Source organism: Lolium perenne, chromosome 4 (genome assembly GCF_019359855.2).
Source record: "Lolium perenne isolate Kyuss_39 chromosome 4, Kyuss_2.0, whole genome shotgun sequence".
In the NCBI taxonomy this organism is placed as follows: domain Eukaryota; kingdom Viridiplantae; phylum Streptophyta; class Magnoliopsida; order Poales; family Poaceae; genus Lolium; species Lolium perenne.
The window spans coordinates 338557766-338582520 of record NC_067247.2 but is presented as its reverse complement, the minus strand read 5'-3'; the positions used below and the strand labels follow the sequence as shown (position 1 = coordinate 338582520).

General features: G+C 45.1%; 1 protein-coding gene across 1 annotated transcript; it reads right to left on the bottom strand.

Annotated features, from left to right (window-relative positions):
- Positions 1-17489: 17489 nt before the first annotated feature.
- LOC127296594 (uncharacterized) lies at positions 17490-20639 on the bottom strand. Its single transcript, XM_051326754.2, has 5 exons — positions 20283-20639; positions 20056-20185; positions 18806-19450; positions 18519-18702; positions 17490-18116 (listed from the first exon to the last, which is right to left on the bottom strand). Exons 1-5 carry the CDS (start codon positions 20357-20359, stop codon positions 18088-18090), a joined length of 1065 nt encoding a protein of 354 aa, XP_051182714.1. The 5' UTR covers positions 20360-20639; the 3' UTR covers positions 17490-18087.
- Between the last annotated feature and the right edge of the window lie 4116 nt (positions 20640-24755).

Below are 24755 nucleotides of genomic sequence, written 5' to 3'. Positions count from 1 at the left end.
AGCTTGCCGGCTCGAGCGGAACGCGCAAGGTCAAGGTTTGTGCTTGGTAGGATAGTTGGTCGCATCGTCGGAGAGAGCTCAAACATTGCATGCATTATATCGTGTTTCCTGGTTGTTAATTGGTTCTTATCTATGAGATATTTTAGAGCTTGTTTTCATTCTCATGACAAGTCCTAACTCATCAGAAACGGATACCGGATGCATCTCATGTTGCGTGTTCGAGTTGGATGATTTTCCCGGTTTATCGTATTGAGAGGTTGTACCTCTAAATTTATAGAAAATCATACTTCACTCATTTCCATGTTTTCACCTTGTGTGAAGGTAGCTCTTGTCGTCTTATTTCTAGCAAAATTGGTTTCGCTGCATTCCGAGTTTCCTAGCTCAAGATATCGCATTTCTCTTATCTTCTATCTATTATATACTAAAAGCAAAATAGGGGTGTTTTTCGAGGCGCCGGGTTAATCCACATAAGCTTAAAAATATATAAACCGATGATTTTAATCTTTACGTCTAAAAATTAAAGATAAGAAGTGTTACGTACAACAATACACGTGTGTAAAAGTAAATTTATAACACGTCTGTCACATCTTATAACTACAAGATTGTGTAATTTCTATACGTATCCGTATACTTCTTTTAAAACATAGACTCAGGAAAAGATTAGCTAAATGTGGAAGGAAGTCGTACAGGACTAGATGCAATTTCAATGCAATGCACGGTTTAGATAAAATATGGAAAACAAAAGTGAGAACAGTCCATGATGAACTCTTATTGTCATATGACTCTACTAGGGGCAGACCTTTTACCTTTATCACGGTAGCCAATCTATAATAATTTTTATGGCACGTACAAGATTAGGCCTGCTGAACAACCAATGCATGTGCATCTTAGCATGCAAATATAGTTTTTTACGTGAATTGAACAAACACAAATTTTAGCAATCAGGCTAATCCATGAACTTGATTAATATACATCATGTTATTTCTTTTATCTTGGCAGGTGTTTCCTAAAATTTTCCTCAAACCGGGGTTAGCAGCGAGAAAATTTGTGTCAAACAAAAATACTGGAATATATATAATTCGCTCACATTTATTTTCTACAAATCTCGAACGGTATTACAGCCGGTATTTACGAAAATCAGTAATAATGGTGACCACCGGTATTTTATCCACCCGAGATAGAAAAAACTATAATATACGCTAATACGTCAGCATAGAAAAATAGAAGAGGCAGTCGTGGTGCAACCTCTTTTTTAAAAAATAACGATGGATTTAAATATCGCTATTTCCGGAAACTGGTAACGTCGGTGAGCACTGATATTTCTTCATGCCCGGGATAAATAATTGCTGATAAATGCTAATACGTACCTGAGATAAAAGAAATGATTATAAACGCTATACGTCAACATAGAAAAATACAGAAGTCAACGATGGTGCAACCTCTTTTGAAAAAAATGATAGCGGATTTAAATATCGATATTTTCCGGAAACCGGTAATATCGGTGAGCACGATATTTTTTATACCCAAGGTAAATAATAGCTGATAAATGCTAATACGTCGATATAAAAGAAATTACGGAAGGCATTGGTGGTGTATCAACAACTACCTCTTTTCAAAAACTAACGACATAGATGAATATTATTACAGACATGAAAAAAATGGCAATAATTGCATGGCTTACGCTGATTACAAATATCTACTAATATATTTAATGTATGATAATCAACTTGGTTTTCGGCTCATGCATGATCTATGCTAACATATTTTTCTGAACAAGCTCATTACAAGTGCAGAGTTAGTGCAAGCATTTCATGGTCCAATCTTGAAGATTCTTGAGTCTTTCTAAGAAAAATGCTGATGTGCCACCATGTCTATGTATCTGTTATATGCTAACAAAAAACGAGATACACAAGTCGTCAAATAGAGACACAACATTAAGCTATATCACCCTAATTATATTGATAGTTAGATCTAAAATGAGTTCCCAACATTTTAAAAGCGGCTAATATAGTTACGTAACCGTATAATCTAGTTTGACACGGTCGATTATATAATTGATTGGAAAGAAAACTGATCGTACTCGATTCAATGTAGCGTATCAAGACATCCGGTTTGTATAGTCTGCTAGATGCACAATGGAAATTCTCAGCAGAGTAACTTCGTATTTGATACCTTGTATGACCTTATTAATGACATCAACAAGTGCAACAAACGGTTTGTACTTTTATCTTGCAACAGCCATGAAAATTGTTCCCGTAAACACTTTTCGCACATTAAGGATGATGCCCTCGCAATTATGAGGGACGCCCCGCTATTTTCAATTTAATAGTAAAGATATCCACAAAGTTCACATTGACTCGATTACGCTAAACACAGATGGATAAGTGGGACTGGATCACATAGTTCACACTACGTTAAACAGATGGATTGAATACGCTAAACACAAATGGACTAGATACGCTAAACAGATAGATCCAACTACTTCACGGACTAGTGGTCTTTACCTGCACGGCTAGTTATCAGTGGTGTAGCTATGTGCATGTCGGGGGGGGGGGGGGGGGAGTCAATAGATAGCTAGAAATGCTCACATGATCTCGATGAGGAAGGAGGGGTGGGGTTGAGCGCAGACCTAAAATTAGTTCTTGCCGGAGCCGAAGAAGAAAACTGATAGGAGGAGGACAACGAAAGAGGAGGAAGTGGCAGGTGATAGGGCCCGGCCATATATTGGGGACTGGGATCAATTCCACCCCAAAGGCATCTATGGGCGTCCAAGGTGTGCCTGCCCCTGCCCGTAGTGGGATGTCCGCTTGCGATTAGAATACGCGCTGGTCATCTCAATAATTAGCTGGACAAATTTTCAAAAAAAATATATGGCAGTACATGACTCATACAAAAAATGAAAATAAAGTTTTGTTATACTGTGAATAGTATAGTCTAATCATTATACTATGAACAGTACAGTTTGTTATTTTTGTGTAGGCTACATACTTTCATATTTTAGGTTTAAACTTGACATGCACATAGCTACATATGTACTTCACAAACATGATTTATGCCGAATTTTTAAAATCATTTTTAGTATATTATTTGATTTTATTGCTAAAATCGGGTGCTGGCGCACCCAAGAGCTAAAAATTCGCGTCCGGGATATAGCTAGCTAACTAGCTATCAAAATAGCATAAAAACATAGCGATGCGATTCATAAACTGACTAGAATTAGTTGAACAAAAACATCAAGTAACTTAGTTTCTCCAATTATAAACAACCTACACAAAGGGTCGCTCGGCGAACGCCCGTTGAGAGTCGATTTTGATGTGTGTTCTTCGATGCGGGTGTGCGCACAACACCCGTTCGATGATTTTCCTCGACAAAACAGGGACAGAAAAAGCCCAAACGCGTTGGGACACATCGGGCCGCATCGATACCATGGAGGCGAAGATGAATTCGTTGATGAAGATGATCAAGGACTCCGAGAACACGTCGACGACATCAAACCCGACATCGTCGTGTTGCAAGGATCGGTGTCCTCTCTCCAACCGGAGATGGAGCAGATCAAGGCCACATTCGAGGCTTGACGTCCTGAAATGGAAGCTAAAGTGGTTGGTCTTGGCGACTGTAAGGGTATTTTACCCTTATCCATTATTTTGGTAACAATGACACCGTGCTAGTGTATTTGGACTAATACATGGCTACAAGATGATTCCCAGGTATTAGCCAAAGAGGTATAAAGGTGTATCAATGGAAGAAGAAGGCAATGGAGACCCCCCCAATTCGACGAAAGAATCAACAGGATTTTCCTGTGTCTGGCCGGTCACTGGCCCGGTCGGACCGGCCCTGGCACCGGCCAGCCCGGTCAGGACCGGCTCCGGCGCTTGTGCCATCCGGGCAGGATCCAGTAAAGGGGGCAAGCCCTCCGGTCGCCGCCCGGTCTCCAGCCCGGTTAGGACCGGCGCATCCGGTCACGGGCCCGGTCGGACCGGGCTACCGACCGGCTGCCCCGGCGCCAACCGGATTTCGCGCTTGTGCCATCCGGGCGCATTCCAGTATGCCCAGAAGCTCCTCCGGTCAAGTTTCGGTCCCTGCTCCGGTTGAAACCGGCCGGCCTGGTCAAGAGCCCGGTTTGACCGGCCTGTGCGCCGGCCGGCCCGGCGCCAAACCCGGTCAACCGGATTCCTCGAAGAAAATCTGATGTGGCAAGTTGACCAACGGCCATTTTTCGAAGAACACTATAAATAGGCCTTCTCCTACCTCTGAACAGTTAGGCAACATACTACAAGCTGTTCTTGAGCTCTCTCTCTCTTACTCCATTGTTAGAAACACCAAAAGCCTCCGATCTCCCTCCTCCTCCACCCAAACTCAAATCCCTCCGGGGAATCACTAGAGGAGGACCCGATCTACTGTTCTACCAAGCCAAATCTCATTCCCCCTTGTATTCATCGAGAAGCTTGCTTCCTAGGGTTCCTTGGAAACCCTAGGTGGGCAAGAGGAGTCCGGAAGCATCCGGGCTGTGGATTTGCTCCGGGCAAGATTGTGAAGGTTTGGAGGCTACCACAAAGTCTACCACAAGTGAGTGAGCTATTCCTTCGTGGGATAGGCTCCGGAGAATAGGGTGAGCCTTCGTGGCGTGGGGAATCCTTCGTGGGACCTCCACCCCTCCAAACGTGACGTACCTTGTTGCAAAGCAAGGGAACACGGGAATACATCCTCGTCTCCGCGTGCTATCGGTTATCTCTAACCGAACTCCTTACTTGTGATTTAAACTGCCTGAGAGAGCCTTCGTGCTCGAGATAGTTGTATCTTCATATAGGTTGCTTCACCTAGTTTGCATTAGGCTCATCTTTATATTCCGCAAAGCCTAATATTGCAAAGAAAGAATTAAAATTTGTAGAAACCTATTCACCCCCCCTCTAGGTTTACCATCTCTATACTTTCAATTGGTATCAGAGCCTGGACTCTTATTAAGGGCTTCACCGCCTTAAGAGTGAGATGGATAAACTCATCGAGGGTCTAGATGACGACTCTAACCTTTCGGTTAAAGAGATGAAATCTAGATTCTTGGCATATGATGCCGAGAAGAAGAAAAAGGAGGATGAGCTACAAAACCAAATGGCAGAAATGACTGCCATGCTTAAGAACCTAACTGCGGGTGGAACTCCTAGTGGGGCTTCGGCCTCTAAGGAAACCTACCATGATGTTAACCATGACTATCCCAGAAACACTTCACCCATGCCTCATATAAACCATAGTGGGACCGTTCCCCATTACGATGGAACTCACTTTCCACATTGGAAATCTGCTATGGAATCTCATATTCGCAGCTGCAGTGTGGAGCTATGGGAGCTCATTGTTCATGGACATCGGGAGCCACAAGATCCTACTCGGTTGACCTCCACCGAGTTCTACAACCGTCAACTCAATGCATCCGCACGTGACAAGATTAGAAGTGGCATCAACCGCAAGCTTCTTGATCAAGTCGATGACATTGTCTCCGCTAAAGAGTTGTGGGATCGGATCGTAGTACTCCAAGAGGGAACCGATTTGATCCAATCAGCTCTTTATGAGACCGCAAAGCAAGAGGCCCACCAGTTCATGATTCGAGATGGAGAATCCGTATCCGATGCCTATGCTAGGCTTGGTGCTCTGAAAGTAAGGGTCAAGGGACTTGGTGCTGAGAAGTACAATGACGGCTTCGAGATGAACGAAGCCTTCATAAAATCCAAGGTCATTGCTATGATTGCCGTCAAACAAGAAGACACCAACCTTGCACTCAACTTGCAAATCATGACCAAGAGTGCCGATCTCAACTCCGATGATCTAGTCTCCTATGTGGCCGCCAATGAAAGCATGGCCAAAGCCGGAAAGAGGCTCAAGGCAATGAACCGTGTTGATGAAGCCTCACACAACCATGAAGCGTCACACAACCTTGCTCTCAAAGCTAGAGCCGACCATGAAAGCAAAGAAGACTATGAAATTGAAGAAGATGAAGAGATGACTTCAACTAGTGACATTGCTACCAACTTTGCTTTCTTTGCCAAGAAGTACAAGGCAAAGTTCCCTATGCTCCTCAATGACAAGAAGAAGAAGAGAACTTGCTACAATTGTGATGAAGATAGCCACTTTGCAAATGAGTGCCCTTATGAGAAAAGGGTGGACAAGCCAAGATTCATCAAAGGGGTCAAGCCAAGATTGAAGCCAAACCCAATCAATGACCGATACAAGAAGAACAAGGGAAGAGCCTTTGTTGGGGCCGAGTACTTGTCCGATGATGAAGAGGAAGATGAGGAGAAGGAGGCCGGGGTGGCCGGTTTGGCTTTCTCTAAGCCCGGGTCACTCTTTACATATGACTACTCCAAGGACTACTCCACGGAAAATGATGTTGGATCCTCCTTCATGGCAAGGATATCTCAAGATGATGACTCCGATGACTCTACCTCATCTACAACCATTGGCTCTTGTCTCATGGCAAGGGAAACCAAGGTAATGGAACCTCCACCTTCCCTATCTAGTGTTCTAGATGATGAGAACGAAAATCTAGATGAACTAATTGTGCTTAAGGAACTCTATGATGTTAGATGCACCCTTCGTGGTGAAGCTCTTGTCAAGTTTGATTTCTTGATGGACTCACTCAAAGAAAAGGATGAGTCCATTGAGGAATTAGAATATCAATTGAATGAGAAGGAACGGAGATTCAATCTCCTAAGGCAAGAGCTAAAAACCGAAAGGTGCATATCTCAAGGCCTTAAGCAACAAATTGAAACTTATGAACTTGATAAAGTTAAAGACCTAGAAACTATTGATAGGGCTCAATTATTGACCCAAGAGCTCAATGCCTCAAAGGAGGAGCTTGAAGTTGCTCATGCTTCTCTCACTAGGGATCTTGACCACCTTGAAAAAGCTAACAAGCTTGTCAAGGATGAGCTCAAGAAACTTGGAGAGAACCATGATCTACTTCAAGAATCCTACAAAAAGGCTCTTGGATCAATGAAGGATCCCATTGATGGTGAAAAGCTTGCTTGTTCCTCCATTTCCTTTACTAGTGAGCACGCTAAACTTGTTGAGGAACATATTCGTTTACAAGAGGAACTCTCTTTGCATGTTGAGACCAATGCATATCTTGAGTCCTTGGTGACCAAATATGGTCTTGACTATCATCCTAATGAATCTTCTTGTGAGCAAGCATCTATTCTTGAGGAAAATGTTAGGCTAACAAAGGAACTTGCAAAGTTCACCACCGCCAAGAACAAGATGGGATTGGATGACCTCTTGAGTAAGCAAAGGTCAAACAATCAAAAGTATGGACTTGGATATGTTCCCAAGTCCCACAAGAAGAACAACTACAAGAAGGAGAAACCTACTCAAGATAAGAACAAGAAGGTCACTAACAATGGCAAAGCCTCAAAGGGCAAAGCCACTAGTGGTGACCGCACGGGGCCAAATGATCACTATGCATTATTTGTTGATTATTATGGTGATGTCTATGCTAACTATGTTGGCCCTCCTAATGGCTATGCTTATAGAGAGTACTCAATTTGGGTACCAAAAGATATTGTTGCCATTGCAAAGGAACCCATTAATCGATGGGTTCCTAAATCCTCTACTTGATTTTGTAGGGGTATTCCTCCGGTGGTCCAAAATGGGTGTTTGATAGTGGATGCACCAATCATATGACCGGAGGAAAAGGTGTGCTTGATCAATTCATTGAAGATATCAACAAGAAGTCAAGCATTACCTTTGGTGACAACTCAAAGGGAAAGGTACTTGGGTATGGCAAGGTAGCAATCTCTAAGGACTTGTGCCTTGAGACGGTTATGCTTGTTGAACACCTTGGCTATAACTTACTTTCTATATATCATCTTGCCGATGCCGGTTACAATTCATATTTCACTAAATATTATGTGCAAGTCTTTAGGAGTGACAATCTCAAATTGGTCCTTGTTGGATATGTGGAGAACAACCTTTACGTGGTTGACCTCTCGAAAGAGAGCCCCTCCTTCTCCACATGTCTAATGGCGGCCAAGCATGACGAAGGATGGTTGTGGCATCGCCGCCTTGGTCATGTTAACATGAGGAATCTTAAACAACTCCTAAAGGGTGAGCATATTGTGGGACTAACCGGCGTTTCTTTTGAGAAAGATCGTGTTTGTAGTGCATGTGTAGCCGGAAAGTAACTCAAGAAGAAGCATCCCATCAAGAGTATTGTTACCACATCTAGGCCTTTGGAGCTCCTTCATTTGGACCTCTTTGGGCCATCACATTATGATACTCTTGGTGGGAGCAAGTATGGACTTGTCATTGTTGATGATTACTCAAGATACTCTTGGGTCTTTCTCCTTAAGTCTAAGGACGAGACCCATAGAGAGTTCATCACCTTCGCCAAGAAAGCTCAACGTATGTATGAATCCGAGATCAAGGCAATTAGGACCGACAATGGCACCGAGTTCAAGAACTACACTATGCAAGAGTTTGTTGATGATGAGGGCATCAAGCATGAGTTTTCGGCGCCATACACTCCTCAACAAAACGGTGTTGTTGAAAGGAAGAACCGGACTATCATTGAGATGGCAAGAACCATGTTGAGTGAATTCAACTCACCCCACAACTTTTGGGGAGAAGCCATCTCTACGGCCGTCCACTACTCCAACCGGCTCTTCCTCCGTCCCCTCCACAACAAAACCCCATACGAGCTCCTTACCAGTAACAAGCCTAATGTCATGTATATTCGTGTCTTTGGATGCAAATGCCTTGTTAAGAACAACAAAGGAAAGCTCGGTAAATTTGAAACTAGAACCATAGAGGGTATATTTGTTGGATATGCGGAGAACTCTCACGCCTATAGATACTACAACCGGTCCTCCGGGACCATTGAAGTATCTTGTGACGTGGTGTTTTTGGAGGATAATGGCTCCCAAGTGGAGCAAGTTGTTCCATGTGTTGCAGGTAATGATGATGATCCATCTAGTGCCATCAAGCATATGGGCATTGGACACATCCGGCCCATGGAGGTTCATAATGATGATCAAGATGATGGAGTAGATGTTTCAAGCACGCCACAAGTGGAGCCTAGCTCAACTCAAGCCGAACCATCAAGTGCAACTCAAGAACCATCCTCTACTCAAGATGAGTCTCAATCCGAAGAACAAGAAGAAGATCCTCATTCCTTGGAGCAAGATCATGATGACGATCACGAAACATCCTCAACTCATGATCAAGCTCAAGTGGTCCCTCATGATCAAGTACTAGCAAGAGATGAATTCATTGATCATGAAGGAACCGTTCGGAAGATCAAGGCCGCTACAAGGGCAAGTGACATGAAAGTGGATCAAGTCCTTGGGAGCATCTCAAGAGGAGTGGTAACTCGTAGACACCATGCATTACTTATCACTTATTGTCAACATCATGCTTTTGTGTCTAGTTTTGAACCACTTAAGGTACATGAAGCCTTGGTCGATCCGGATTGGGTAATTGCCATGCAAGAAGAATTGGAGTGTTTCACTCGTAATGAAGTATGGTCTCTAGTTGAGAGACCCAAGGATCATCGCATCAATGTCATTGGGACCAAATGGGTATTCAAGAACAAGCAAGATGAGAATGGCATTGTTATACGAAACAAAGCAAGGTTAGTGGCGCAAGGGTTTGCCCAAATAGAAGGTATGGATTTTGAGGATACCTTTGCGCCAGAGTCTGCCTTGAAGCTATTCGTCTTTTGCTTGCATTTGCATCTTTCCACAATTTCAAATTATATCAAATGGATGTGAAAAGTGCATTTTTGAATGGTCCCCTAAAAGAAACCGCATATGTGGCTCAACCCCCGGGTTTCGAAGACCCATGCCGACCCAACCACGTGTATTTACTCCATAAGGCACTCTACGGTCTCAAGCAAGCTCCACGTGCTTGGTATGAGTTCCTTAGGGATTTCTTACTACATGATGGGTTTTGCATGGGTACGGTCGATTCCACCCTTTTCACCAAGCGGGTTAAAGGGGGTGGCCTCTTTATATGTCAAATATATGTTGATGTATTATCTTTGGTGGAACTAACCCCAATCATAACAAAGCTTTTGAGCTATTGATGACTAGGAAATTTGAGATGTCCATGATGGGAGAGTTGAAGTTCTTTCTAGGCTTCCAAGTGAGGCAACTTGCAAAAGGCACCTTCATCTCTCAAGAAAAATATGTGAAGGACATGCTCAAGAAATTCAACATGACCAATGCGAGTCCAATGAAGACACCCATACCCGTAAAGGGGCAACTTGGTTCATGTGACGGTGAGAAGGATGTGGACATAAAGGTATACCACTCCATGATAGGATCCTTGCTCTACCTTTGTGCCTCTAGGCCGGATATCATGCTAAGTGTAGGGATGTGTGCTCGTTTTCAATCCGCTCCCAAGGAGAGCCATTTAGTGGCGGTCAAACGGATACTAAGATACCTTGTTCTCACTCCTACTCTCTGCTATGGTATCCAAAGGGGTCAACCTTTGAACTCATTGGCTATTCGGATTCCGATTGGGCCGGTGATAAGGTTGATCGGAAGTCTACCTCCGGGGCTTGCCAATTTATTGGCCGGTCATTGGTGAGTTGGTCATCCAAGAAACAAAACTCCACCGCCCTATCCACCGTCGAAGCCGAATACATATCCGCGGCATCTTGTTGCACTCAATTGTTATGGATGAAGCAAACCTTGAAAGACTATGGTGTGTCTCTTGGTATGGTGCCTCTTCTTTGTGACAATGAAAGTGCAATAAAGATCGCCAACAACCCGGTTCAACATTGTCGCACCAAACATATTGACATTCGCCATCACTTCCTACGTGATCATGTTGCCAATAAGGATATTGATCTCACTCATGTGGGAACAACCTACCAATTGGCGGATATTTTCACTAAGCCTTTGGATGAAGCCCGCTTTGTTAACTTGAGAGGAGAACTTGGTATTCTTGATCCTAAAAACTTGGATTGATTAACTTCTTGCACTATATTCTTGCATTTATCTTGCTATCTAGCTTAGAGGCATAGCACATATGGGGATAGTCATTCTACCATATCTTGGTATGATGCATACCTATGTGTGCAACATAAATAGACCCAATGTCATTATATGGACCCAAGCATGTCTCTTCGAGGTTTCATGACATTTGCGCTTTCACATAGGGGGAGTAATCCCCCGCCCCTCATTGAGCCTTCATTACAACTTGATTTGACTATATAAGGCCAAATGATCTTATTGCCAAAACTATTTCAAAATGCTTTTATGATTCTTGATATACTTCGAATCATGCCCATTGTAGCTATTTGTATCTTGTTTGCATTTTCACTCCAATGGGTATGCCTAGAGAACTTTGTGTTTTCCAACCCCATGTCTATGCTCATCTCATCATCGTCTATCTATCTATATGTACATGTCATCATCTGAGCATTCATACACATTTACACAAAGAATAGGGGCAAAAAGAGGCAAAACTAGACAAAACTGGGCAACAAATGCCCTGGCCGGTCTCTGGCCCGATTGGACCGGCCTTTGCGCCGGGCCAGCCGGCTCCAGGCCCGGTCGACCGGGCGCCCGACCGGCCGCGCGGCCTGATATGTGTTTGAGGGGGTTACCCCTTGGGGTCATCTTCCTCATTCTTCCCCAACTCCCACACCTCCATGGCCGGCGCCCTCAGCACCTCCACCAAGATCTAGGCACTTCCCACCACAAGAACTTCCCCAAACTCCACCACACCATAGATCGGGGCCCTTGGAACATCTCCACCGAAGGATTTGGTCCCTCTCCAACTAGTTTGGGAATTTTTGGAGTTCTTAGTTTTCAAGCCCTACCTCGTGTTCTTCTTGCTCCCTTGATCAAGAAGGACAATGTCTTCGGGTAATGTACTCTCCTTTCCTCCCTAATCTCTAGTCCTCCTCACACATTGCAAGTTCTTGCCAAAATTTGAGGAAATCTTAGGGTTAGGGTTAGGGTTTGCAAGTCCTCATGCCTTTAGAGTGTCTCTCAACACAAAGCACATACTCCACTCTATTGCTATAGCATGTACTCAAGTTTTTCGAGTTTTTGCATGAATTTGTGGTAGAAAATCTGGGCAAACATCACAAATCATCACCACCCGGTTCACAGCCCGGTCAACCGGCCATTCAACCGGCCGGTCCGGCGCGGCCCGGTCAACCGGATTTTCGACCGGCTCGCTCGCCTGCGTAGCCGGTCGGACCGGCCTGTGCGCTCGGCCTGCCCAGCTTTTCGCACAATCTCATCAATACACTTGGATATATGCTATGCTTTCTGGTTTCTCCCTCATTGATGACATGTACACTTACCTCTTTGCTATCCTCGCTCTATTTTGCCGATTCACGTATGCTGATTGGAGTGATGAGGACCGTGGCACCGTTGCCAAGCGAGGGAGGCACTCGGGGGTTCCACCACGGCGCTCACCGGTCGTGCTCCTCGGACTATCGGGTGGCAGCTCATCCTGGAGGCCGCACCAAGAACACTCGCCCGTAAGAGGAAAGATAAGCACGCCGTACAAGGAGATGATGAGGAATTGCCAGACTTCAATGTTGGCGATGTCCATATTGGTGCATGGAAAAGGCTTCGAGAAACCAATCACTATCGCTTTGAGGCTCCCACTTACACCGGGGGCGACAAGTTCTTCTGGACCCAGAGTCAGCAGAGGATGTGGCATGAGTACTATGACTCCCGAGAGCACATGAAGAATGGCTGCATTGTTATGCCCAAGGCTGTCAAGGATGTTATTGAGATGCATGCAGCCACCACACATCGGTTTGTGGTTGAGACTTTGAAGAACATGGGGCTGTATGAGCTTGTATGTCTGACGCCTTCTGATGGATGCTATTGCCCACTCTTGGTAAGGCAATTCCACTGCACTGTGTACTTCCATGATGATCCAGCCCGTACCATGACATGGATGACAGGCAAAGAGAAGTACTCCTGCAACTATCTTGACTTGTGTGATGCCCTTGGGTTTGGTGGAGGTCGTGCTCACGGTTTCAAGCTTTACTCTCAGCAGAAGTTCAACAAAGGAGACATTGCTTTCTGCTATCCTCGGGAGCCCACCGCTCGTCCTCCCACCATATCTGGCATGTTCTACTCCTATCTCCTGCTTGCCAAGTTATTCAGAGAGTCTCTCATCAAGAAGTCAGCGATACAAGTGAATGCCGAGGATATCACTTGAACTTGATGTACTACCGCAACCCCGAGCACCGGCGACGCATTGATGGATGTGATCTCATCTACTCTGAGCTGAGGAGATGTGTTCGCGACAGGATGACCCCGAACTATGCTCAATACATCCAGCTCCTCATCAACAAGGTTGTGCCTGCTCCTCTCAATACGCATGGTGAACGGGTCAAGATGGAAGCATTCAAGGTTCCTGTCCAAGGTGATAGACCGGATGTCCCCGACATGACACCTCCTGAGCGCCGGTCCAAGGAACGCCATGACCCTACTAGCTCCAGCTTCACTCGGCGCCCGCAGCATGGTATCTCTAGGTTCTTCTCCATGTGGCAGATGTGCAAGAATACTAATGATGTTGCACATCAAAGCCTTGCTATGACCCAAGAGACGAGAAGGCGCCAGAATGAGTACATGGCCACTCGGAATATCACTTTTCCTCCTCCTGGCCCTGAGTTGGAGCCTGTTCATGCACCTAACTGGGAGATGCCTCCTCTCACTGATCAGATGTTCCAGAACTTTGATCCTACATGGTACGGCTTTGGCGGTCCTCCTCCTCAGCCTGCTCGTGTCCCTACTGATGATGATGATGAAGAAGATGAAGGTGCTACTGATACGCGTGATGATGGCGAGAGCTCATACTCCGCTGGGCATGAGATCTTCTGATGGGTGCGCTAGCATCTCTCCTCTTTTTCTTCGCCTTTTTGGTGTTCCGATGCCAAAGGGGGAGAAGAGAGTAGAGTCTAGGATTCACGGGGTGTTGCCACAAGCCATGGGAGTTGCTTTATTTGGATTTTATATGGCTTGTGCTTGTTTACTTTGAGTTTTTCAAGAACCATTTGCTATTTCCAATAATTCGTGTATGGATGTGTATGGACGACTATTATGTGTGCTACTCTATGTTAGGATGATTATGTGTGCTATGCTTATATATCTTGATATGCACATCTCCATACCATGCTTGTTTCCTAAAGATATTGGGGGAGCTTCTCATATTTCACAAATGGTGCACTTTGCATTCAAACGCAAATTCTCCAAGTGCACACATTATGGGGGAGCTTTCGTAATATCTTATATGGAATCAAGGTTTAGAGCTTATCATAATATCTATTTGTGACTCTAGCTCGGTTTGTCATCGTATACCAAAAAGGGGGAGATTGTAAGGGTATTTTACCCTTATCCATTATTTTGGTAACAATGACACCGTGCTAGTGTATTTGGACTAATACATGGCTACAAGATGATTCCCAGGTATTAGCCAAAGAGGTATAAAGGTGTATCAATGGAAGAAGAAGGCAATGGAGACCCCCCCAATTCGACGAAAGAATCAACAGGATTTTCCTGTGTCTGCCGGCCATCAAGCCTTGGCCGGACCGGCCACGGCACCGGCCAGCCCGGTCAGACCGGCTCCGCGCTTGTGCCATCCGGCAGGATCCAGCAAGGGGCAAGCCCTCCGGTCGCCGCCCGTCTCCAGCTCCGGTTAGGGACCGGCGCATCCGGTCACGGGCCCGGTCGGACTGGGCTACTGACCGCTGCCCCTGCGCCAACCGGATTTCGCGCTTGTGCCATCCGGCGCATTCCGCATGCCCGAGCTCCTCCGGTCAAGTTCCGGTCCTGCTCCGGTTGAAACCGGCCGGCCGGTCGAGAGCCCGGTTTGACCGGCCTGTGCGCCGGCCCGGCGCCAAACCCGGTCAACCGGATTCCTCGAAGAAAATCTGATGTGGCAAGTTGACCAACGGCCATTTTTCGAAGAACACTATAAATAGGCCTTCTCCTACCTCTGAACAGTTAGGCAACATACTACAAGCTGTTCTTGAGCTCTCTCTCTCTTACTCCATTGTTAGAAACACCAAAAGCCTCCGATCTCCCTCCTCCTCCACCCAAACTCAATTCCCTCCGGGGAATCACTAGAGGAGGACCCGATCTACTGTTCTACCAAGCCAAATCTCATTCCCCCTTGTATTCATCGAGAAGCTTGCTTCCTAGGGTTCCTTGGAAACCCTAGGTGGGCAAGAGGAGTCCGGAAGCATCCGGGCTGTGGATTTGCTCCGGGCAAGATTGTGAAGGTTTGGAGGCTACCTCAAAGTCTACCACAAGTGAGTGAGCTATTCCTTCGTGGGATAGGCTCCGGAGAATAGGGTGAGCCTTCGTGGCGTGGGGAATCCTTCGTGGGACCTCCACCCCTCCAAACATGACGTACCTTGTTGCAAAGCAAGGGAACACGGGAATACATCCTCGTCTCCGCGTGCTATCGGTTATCTCTAACCGAACTCCTTACTTGTGATTTAAACTGCCTGAGAGAGCCTTCGTGCTCGAGATAGTTGTATCTTCATATAGGTTGCTTCACCTAGTTTGCATTAGGCTCATCTTTATATTCCGCAAAGCCTAATATTGCAAAGAAAGAATTAAAATTTGTAGAAACCTATTCACCCCCCCCCCCCTCTAGGTTTACCATCTCTATACTTTCAGCGACGTTTGTCGCCTTTGTGGTGTGGTCACCTTTGTGGCGTTGTTGCCTTTGGGGTGCGTTGTAGCCTTTGTGGTTTTGGAGCCGGTTGTGGCGGTTGGAGCCTTTGTGGCCTTGTTGCCGTGTGTGGCGTGTTGTGGCCTTTGTGGCCTTGTACTTGAGAGCCTCCAGTGTTGTGGAGTTTGCCTCAAGCTTGATACTTGGGTGTTTGTCCCAAGCTTGTACGGGTTCGGTGACCACCCTCAAGGGTCCCTTAGTGGATCGAGGTTTTCCCTTTGGTGGAAAGGCTCGAGGAGAATACGGTGGCCCTAGCGGCTCATTAAAGTGTATCGTGCCTCCACACCGCTCCAACGGAGACGTAGCACCCAAGGGTGTGAACTTCGGGATACATCGTCGTCTTCTCGTGCACCGGTTACTTCTCAACCCGAGCTCCTTTACCTATGTGTTTTACATTGTGATAGCCTTTATGCGTGATGTTCTATATCTAGTTTGCTATCACCTTGTTGCTCATCATGCTTAGCATAGGTTGTTGGTTCACATAGGCAAACCCTAGTTGATAGGCTTTGTGCTTAACAAGTAAATCTTAGTTTTATTCCGCCTTGTTAAGCCCTCAAGTAGAAGTTTTTACAACCCGCCTATTCACCCCTCCCCCCCCGCCCCCCTCTAGGTGACATCCTCGTACATTCAACTGGTTACTTCTCAACCCGAGCTCCTTTACCTATGTGATTTACATTGTGATAGCCTTCGTGCTTGATGTTCTATATCTAGTTTGCTATCACCTTGTTGCTTATCTTGTTTAGCATAGGTTATTGGTGCACATAGGCAAACCCTAGTTTGTAGGCTTTATGCTTAACAAGTAGAACATAGTTTTATTCCGCCTTGTGAAGTCCTCAAGTAGACATTTTATAGCTTGCCTATTCACCCCTGTAGGCGACATCCTTGCACATTCAGGCGTGAACCTGTTAGCTTTTACTACTTCTGTTTTGTTGTCTCACTTATGGGGTCTCATTTTTCATGTATCACATGACGAATGTATGATGCATGACACTGTACCGTTGAGTTATATCCCTTCCCCATTCTATCGAGAAAGAGAATTAATGAATCCAAAGGCAAAGGAGTAAGAAACTAAAAGCCCGAGGCACCCTTCTCCTGAGTCCTACCTAGCTCAAGTTTAAGAATGCCTGCAAAGCTATAGTCCAGGTGCACGGGATCTTACCATCTAGCCGTTGGTACTCCGGATCTTCACGGAGAATTCAATTTTGGCAGGTCCTGCGCAATGGCATCGCTGAATGAGATAGGTAAAAAGCTTTGAAGGGGAAAGACGAAAAACTTTCTCTACCCCAACCATATCATCCATGAGCAGACTCCGTAAGATCTCATAGAGTAGAAATGGAATAAGTCATGTGACATGATCCAGTATTACACTTGCCTTTTTTTATTGTAGTATGGAAATGCGTCGCCCAGTTGCCTCGGGATGGTGCTCCTTCACTGTTGTACGAGCAGCATTTGCGGCACAGTTGAAGCTCAAGCCCAGGTACTGTATTTCCTTTTTTCAGGATGTGCTTGGCTTCTCAAATTGTTTGACATCTGCTCCTGATTGTAGCATCTTAACAAAGTAGCAAGAGATGCTGACTTATGCAATTAACAGGGGCAAACTAATTTCTTAACAACAGCAGAACGGATGAGATGGGCTAAGCAAGAGCTAGATATACCAGTTACAACAGTATAAAATATATGTATGCGTGGTAAGATTTCTCAACTATGCAACGTTGTGAAATCGACAAAAGACTGATAGCACATGGAACAGCTAAATTTCAGGTTCTAAATTAAACAGCCGAACAAAAAGGACGAACGAGCTTCTTGCTCTGTTATCCATGCATTATTACAGTTCAAGAAGATTCCGGTAGAATTATTCTAGCATCTCACATATCACTTAACCGAACGCTACGGTATCAAGAACCAACTGGTTCAGTACAAAACCCACAGAGAAAACTAACATCCCTCTCAATTTCCTAACTAAGCCCCCATAGGCAATTGCGTAATCACAGCCCATGGTCGAATTTCCTGTTGCTAGCTGCACCTTCAATCCGGCATGATCACAGCGCATACCATTACGCAGAGGTCAACTGATACTAGGAACATCATAAAAAAACACCATTAGTGCATATCCCATGGTGAAGCCCAGTTGACCCAAAGACGTAGCGAGGTGAATTGCTCCGATTCAGCCATTCTTCATTCATTCGAACCTGGATTACCAGAAACGGTCTGCCATGTTTTCCATATGTGCACGCCTCAAGCTCCTGTTCACCAAGTCATAATGACATGACATGTATGGTCCCTTCTAAGCTGCTGGTCTGGTGAGCAATATATGGTCCCTTCTAAGTTGCTGGTCTGGTGAGCGGTGAGGCTCTAACCCAATCATCAGCTCATGAATAATTCTCACCATATTGTCTTGAATACACACACAACTGAAAATGAAGTAGAAGAAAACACAACGTATGAGTGTACAATATTGAATATTAAGTGGCAACCCTACTCAAGATTCATCTACTACTGGATCAAGTCATCACAATATGAACTGCAAGTTTCCTACTCATCACAACTCTGGTTGAACACGGAAGAAAAAACTCCATAACCAACCTTGAACAAAGTAAACATTATACTGCTATTGTGATGTGTGGTGGAATGTTGAATAGTAAACAAACTTAGGTTGTAATAGTTAAGTTTCATGATTTTGCATAGCACGCCTATTGCCTAATATATATAGATTTATGCTATAACTGACATTTTTAGCCATTCTTTCTTTTTGCTTGAGTAGACAATAAAACAAACCAAATAAGTAAAAGAACAGACAAAATGAGAGAACTTACATATTATGAGAACAGCAAGTATGAACACAATCAATTGAACAGGACGCCCATATCGAACTTGATACTGTGATCCGCGAAGTTTCCTGCGCAGTGCTCCCAGCCAACCATAAAGTTTCTTATTGCATGTAACCACAATGCTGGTATTTAAGCAACTCTTGCTTCTTTCAGAGTACCCATCTAAGCCCTACAACGAAGAATGGTAACATAAGGATATATAATAAAGCTTCCAGCTGAATCATATTCAAGAAATGGATCATCATTCAAGTAAAAATGTAAGATCCCTTTACCTGATCAAACTGAGAGCTTCTGAGAGGGATTGCCTCTTCAACATCCTGTTTGTCAGCGCGTGCCCACCTGACAGCTCCTTTCTTGTACTTAATTGCAGGATTAGGTTTCAGGGCACTCGTCAATGCACACTTCTTCACAATATTCAGCAATTGTGGGCCATTAGACGATTGTTGAGCAGCGCCCTCTCGTTCATTTGGAAATGACATAGTTGACAATCCAATATCAGCATTGGCACTTACTGACCTTCTGTGCCCACGGTGTGCATCTTCTATTGCTCTCGCTGAGCTTAACTCCGCAGAGCCAGATGAATCATTGGAGCTGTCGGCTGAAATATTTTTTCTCACCCTTGCTGAATTGTTGCCCACTTGAATATCGCCAGCAGATGGGATTGTGACAACTTTATCCCGCTGCTGAAGAGGGCTTGCAAGCAAGAAAGCCGCAAGGTCGTCCCGTTCACTGTCATCCAGCTGAATCCAGCTTAGTCTGCCCTTCCCATCTGCCACATTGGACTCTTTCAAGTTGTTCTCAACCTCTAATATGCGATAGCCGATTGCCGAAACAAAGTTACTATGCCGCGCTCGTGTATCCTTTCCAGCCGAGACAACCTCGTCGTTTGATCTGATTGCACGCTCTAACTCATCAAGCTACAAGCACAAATAACCACATCAGTTAGGTTTCAAGTTGAAGATGGTTCTACCAGCAGTCTATAAGTTTTTGTTCTGAAACTAGAAGTAGCTTATCTTGGGGACAATTTTTCACGGCATACACGAGATGGCCCACAGATGGGTACTAAATCCAACACCCTACTCATATCGTCTTAATCACACTCACATATACACGAATGCAACTCTTAGCAGTATTTCTGTATAATGACTCGTAAGCAGAAAAAATGGATTAAGGTTTATGTTTCAGACCACGTGTAACGAATAAATGGTTTATCAATAGTCAAAGAAATATGCAATGCCAAGCAGTACTCTATTTCATAGTACCACACACACACAAAAAAACTCGTTCCTAAGCAAGGGAACCGTTCTTGCTGTTATCATAGTATACTACATCTAACTATCCATGCAATACACCGATTTAGACAGCATTGGACCAATTCACCCTGATGATAAAACGCTGTACAGAACAGCAAATCCAACACCCCAGAATAAGAGCAATAGAGGTGCTGGAGCAATCCACGGCTGGGGAAAAGACGATACGATACAACAGGAGAGAGAGAGAGACAGAGGAAACACAATTTTACCTGCCACTTGGCGGTGCCGAGCGCGGTGTGCAGCTCGCGGCGCAGCTCGACGGCGCTGACCTCTCCGCCGAGGGCCGCCTCCGGGTCGCCGCTCCTCTCCTGCACCCATATCTTGTACACCGATTCCATCCTGCGGGAATGCGCCCCAACAAAAACGAGATCCATAAGAACCGGAACGGGAACGGAGCGCAGATCAATCAAGGGAAATGAAACGGTAAAGTGCGTACCGGTCGGCGGATTCCTGGACCTCCTCGGCGGCGAGGAAGAATGGGTCTTTCTCCCAGCGGTCGAACGTCGTCGCCATTGGCGATCTTGGGGTCTGGTCGAAACGGGAAACCTCGGATTGCGAGAGAAAACCTTTGCCTGGGATTGGAAAAAGAGAGAGGAAAGTGGGGAAATGGCGAGCCCCTCTTTCTTTTCCTTTGGGTTTGCCTCGGCTTGCCGCTCCTATTTCCCGGTGGTGGCAGCCTGGCCTGGCCGCTATTATTGATTAACTCGGGGAACGGCGCTCGCTGCTCGCGCGCGCGCGCTTGGAAACGCCGCTACGACTAAACTACTTCCTCCTGAAATGAATCTGGTGCGATAGCTTAGGTTACTGCGCGTGTTCCTTCATATACGTCGTCCAATTCGTTTTATTAGCCTGCAGCTTAGCTACATGCTGGCAGGGTTCCTCGGCTCGGCTGGCCATGGCTGGTCTCGTCGCCTGCTCGCCTCACCGACGGAGGCTGGCGCCTGGCTGGTCGCTCGGCTGCACGCCTATTGGCGACTCAGTAGTGCTTACCGTGTCGTCTGCTTAGTATCTCTTGCCCCAGCTAGTCATGCCCAAGATAATCTGAAGTGTACTATTGTACGATGGCTCTCACTTCGTGATACTACCGGGGCATGTACAATTACAATATGAGGTGCTTACGGCATCTCTAACCCAAGTACAAGAGTAAAAACCGGTAAGAAACGCACCTAACCGAAGTACAAAATGGTTAGAAGAGAAAAAAATTAGGAGTTGGAGGAGTAAACTTGGCCGCGGAGGATTATTTTTAGGGAGTCGGGCGTCACTTCAGAGGAAAACTTCCACCTCCATCCTGTCGCTTCCTGCCCTCCGCCGTTCTTGCCGGCCCACCTCCCCGCTCGAAATCAACATGCAGCTCTCGGGTGCACCTTCGACGGCCATCCCCGGCGTCTACGACGCCCCGACGCCGCCGCAATCAAACAACTCCGCAGCGACCGCGAGGAGGAAGAGGGTTGGGGGCCAACGGCGTGGTCCGGCCCTTCCCCACGGTCGTGAAGCACTCCGGCAAGGCCGGTGGCAAGAGTGTGGAGGCTCCAGAGGTGGCGCCTCATCCTCCGCTAGCTCCGGTGGCCGGCCAGCGGCAGAGCAGGCCAACTCAGGCGAAAATGGCGCTCGTCGAAGCGGCGGCAAACAAGAAGAGGAAGAAGGCCGCGACAACGCTTCCGAAGGCTGCACCGACCCCTCCGTCTCGCAAGGCCTCGCCGGCGAACCCTCCCCGAGGCCGGACCGCCCGTTCGACCGTCGTCACCAGGTTTTCGTTGAAACGCCGACAAGGTAAACTTTTTCATTTTTCTCTTCACATCTCATTCGGTGATGGTTGTAGACATGCGGTGGTCTTGTTGTGATGAATCGTAGTGCCGTGCATAGGAGGTGGCCAACTTCATGGTACAATTGGATGGGATCCATGCCGCGCGGGATAGATGATATCCTCTTCGACGTTGAAGAGGTCGAGGCAACCGAGAAAGTGGTGGAGGAGACACAAGGGAGCACAAATAAGCCAATATCCACCAACTATAACCAACAAGAGGACGTTGCATTGTGCTATCCTTGGATTAATGTGTCACTCAACTCATCGGTTGGCACCGACCAATCCAAAGAGAAGTTTTGGGCTCGTATCAAGGAGGAGGTGGTGATGCAATCATGCAAGTGATAGTGGTGGTGATGGTCTTGGCCTAGGAGGAGGTGGATATGTGATCCACAACATATGAGGTGATATGTTGGTGGTTTTTCCGATCGAACAAGGTCAATGAGCTTCATTTTGGGTGACCTTGATGTGATGGAGTCAACTTTTAGTTGAACTATATGCATGTTTTATTTCGCATTGTTTGTATGTTTCAATTGTTTGTATGAACTCTATTTGAGATGTAGGAATGCATATGTGGATTGCTAGAAAGAAATGGGGCAAAAAGAAGTTTTACTCCTCTAAATATAAGGGTTCGGTTAGGAATAAACAAGCTTTAGAGGAGTATTTTTACTCCTCTAAGTTTTACTCATTCGTTTACTCCTCTAAAGTTTTGTACTTCCGTTAGAGATGCCGTTAGAGAAGTGCTTAGAAAAATAAATCGTTTTTTATCTAATTACCGGTGCTTATTTGTACTAGAAAAATGCCTAACTAAGCACATCTCATGTACAAATAAGCACCAATGCTTAACAAAAAGATTATTTATTTTCCTAAACACCCCTCTAATCACCTTCTAGCAATGCATGAGATTGTGCTCTTTAATCGAGTCATGGAGGGCACACGAATCTGTTAGACTTTTTCTCTCTTCCAGGAGGTCAAGAATATTAATAAGGATCTGTTAGACTTTTTCTCTCTGGGGATTTTTTCTAGGTTCTATAAGAAAAACAATAGTTCCCAAAACAATTGATGAAAATTCGAAAAATTTATATGGTTCAACCAAGTGAAACACCAATCGCGGAGGGGCGGCTCAAAGAGGCATACCTCCTTGATGTCATCATTGAAGAGATTAGCTTGTGAGGCATTAGTTGGATTTGTTGCGATTAGATGTGTCACGCGAAAGGTTAAAAGTGCTAGCGACAAGCCACAATTTGCCATCGCCCGGCTAGTGATTCTGGGAGATGCTGAAATCGAAGAAACAACTATAAACGCCTTGAACGATATGCTGCCTGAGATCATGGCACTTATGAGAAACAAATCACTTTATGGAGCTGAAGGTGGCTGGGATCAGGTATTCATTGTCATGCTGTTCTGACTTGGGTCTTTGTGTTCTTCATTACAATAACTGGATGCAAGTGATGTGTGCTCCTCTTAAAGTTCTTCTCTACCTTTAGGTTGAATGTAATATGTGTGTATGTGTTGACCATATCCAGCTCTTGATAAGGTGTGTCAGCTGAGGAAAGACACCTGTATCATCACTTGTTTTACTTAATGTAGTCATATATCTTTTACTAAACATACTGGATAGTTGGATTTGAATTGAAGATTCTACAGTTCTCTTGAAAACGGAAACCAAAATGCTCCAGTCCTGATCAGGGTCTTAGGTGCCAAGTAATGCTAGAAAGTAGATTTAATAACAACATGATTTATGTTTTGATCATTTGGCAAGGGATTCATGTATATGTTGTATTTCTGTCATATTTGCTGGCTATTTAATTTTTTTGCTGGAACCTTTTTCTGTTATTTTCTTTGGTGTAATGTTGTTGCGCCACATGGCTGATATAGTTTCATTTTGCAGGAAGGAATATCTTGGGGCCAAGCTCCTCCGCCTGGTTGTGTTGTTGTGGGCACTTCTGATGTTGATGGTGCTGGTGGCACAGGTGGTTTTGATAGTGTAGGTGGCCAATCAGTTTATGGAGTTGAAGGTTTGGATGAGGTATTTCATTGTATTTGTGATCGCCGTTACACTAACTGGCGGCAAGTGAAATGTGTTCTTCTTTTCAATTTCTTCGCTACCTTTATATTGAAGTAACCTGTGTCTCTGGCTGCAAGTGATGAAGTGTCTCAGATGAGGAAAGAAACCTGTATCATTGCTTGTTTTACTTTACGTAGTTAGATATCATTGACTTAACATATTGTATAGCTAGGACTTGAATTGAAGATTCTACATGGCTGGTTCCACGTTTCACTGTCGAGACTTTGGTGACATGCTAGAATGTTGTAATTCCACCACATGGCTGGTTCCACGTTTCACTGTAATCAGATTTTGCAGTCAGAGCTATCTTTTCGCTATCTCATTGCATTCACTCTTGAATCATTACTGATAAAACCAATATATGCTTAGGTACCAAGTAATGCCAGAAAGTAAATTCAATAACAACATGATCTAGAGATCCATGTATAAGCTGTATTTTTGTCACATTTGTTGGTTATATAATTCTTTTGCTGGAACCTTTTTTCTGTGATTTTCTTCCGTCTGGTGTAATGTTGTTGCGCCATATGACTGACATAGTTCCATTTTGCAGGTGGGGACTGGGGGTCAAGCTCTTCCTCCTGATCCTGCTACTGGTGGACTTGGGGGTGCAGGTGGCGGTGCTGCTAGTGGTGCAAGCACCTGACATGTTTCTCTGAGTGCTCTCCTTGTAACAAGTCTAGCCGTTTCGTAGAATTACGTAGAATGATCCATCCTTATGATCTATCTTGTCTACATGGCTGTACGGTTTCTTACTCATTGTACTCTTATGAGTTTAGGTTTGCCTATGCGTGCTGTTACAAGTATCGAAACATAAGTACTAGAAATGCGTGGACAAGATTCCAACAAAAGTTGGATTGGGCACTTTTGTATAGTACATGTGCTTGTTCTTACTAGTTGCACTCTCATGAATTTAGGTTTGCCTATATGTGCTGTTACAAGTATCGGAACATAATATACTCCGTACTAGAAATGAGTGGACAAGATTCCAACAAATTTTGGATTGGGCACTTCTGTAGAGTATATGTGCTGGTTCGCCTGGA

What these genes read in the sequence shown, in the direction of transcription:
- LOC127296594 (XM_051326754.2), bottom strand. Translation starts at nt 20,359, where the DNA reads ATGGCGACGACGTTCGACCGCTGGGAGAAAGACCCATTCTTCCTCGCC. An exon ending in GTCCAGGAATCCGCCGACCG is followed by an intron (nt 20,186 to 20,282) that starts GTACGCACTTTA and finishes GCATTCCCGCAG; the next exon opens with GATGGAATCGGTGTACAAGA. An exon ending in TCGGCACCGCCAAGTGGCAG is followed by an intron (nt 19,451 to 20,055) that starts GTAAAATTGTGT and finishes TTGTGCTTGTAG; the next exon opens with CTTGATGAGTTAGAGCGTGC.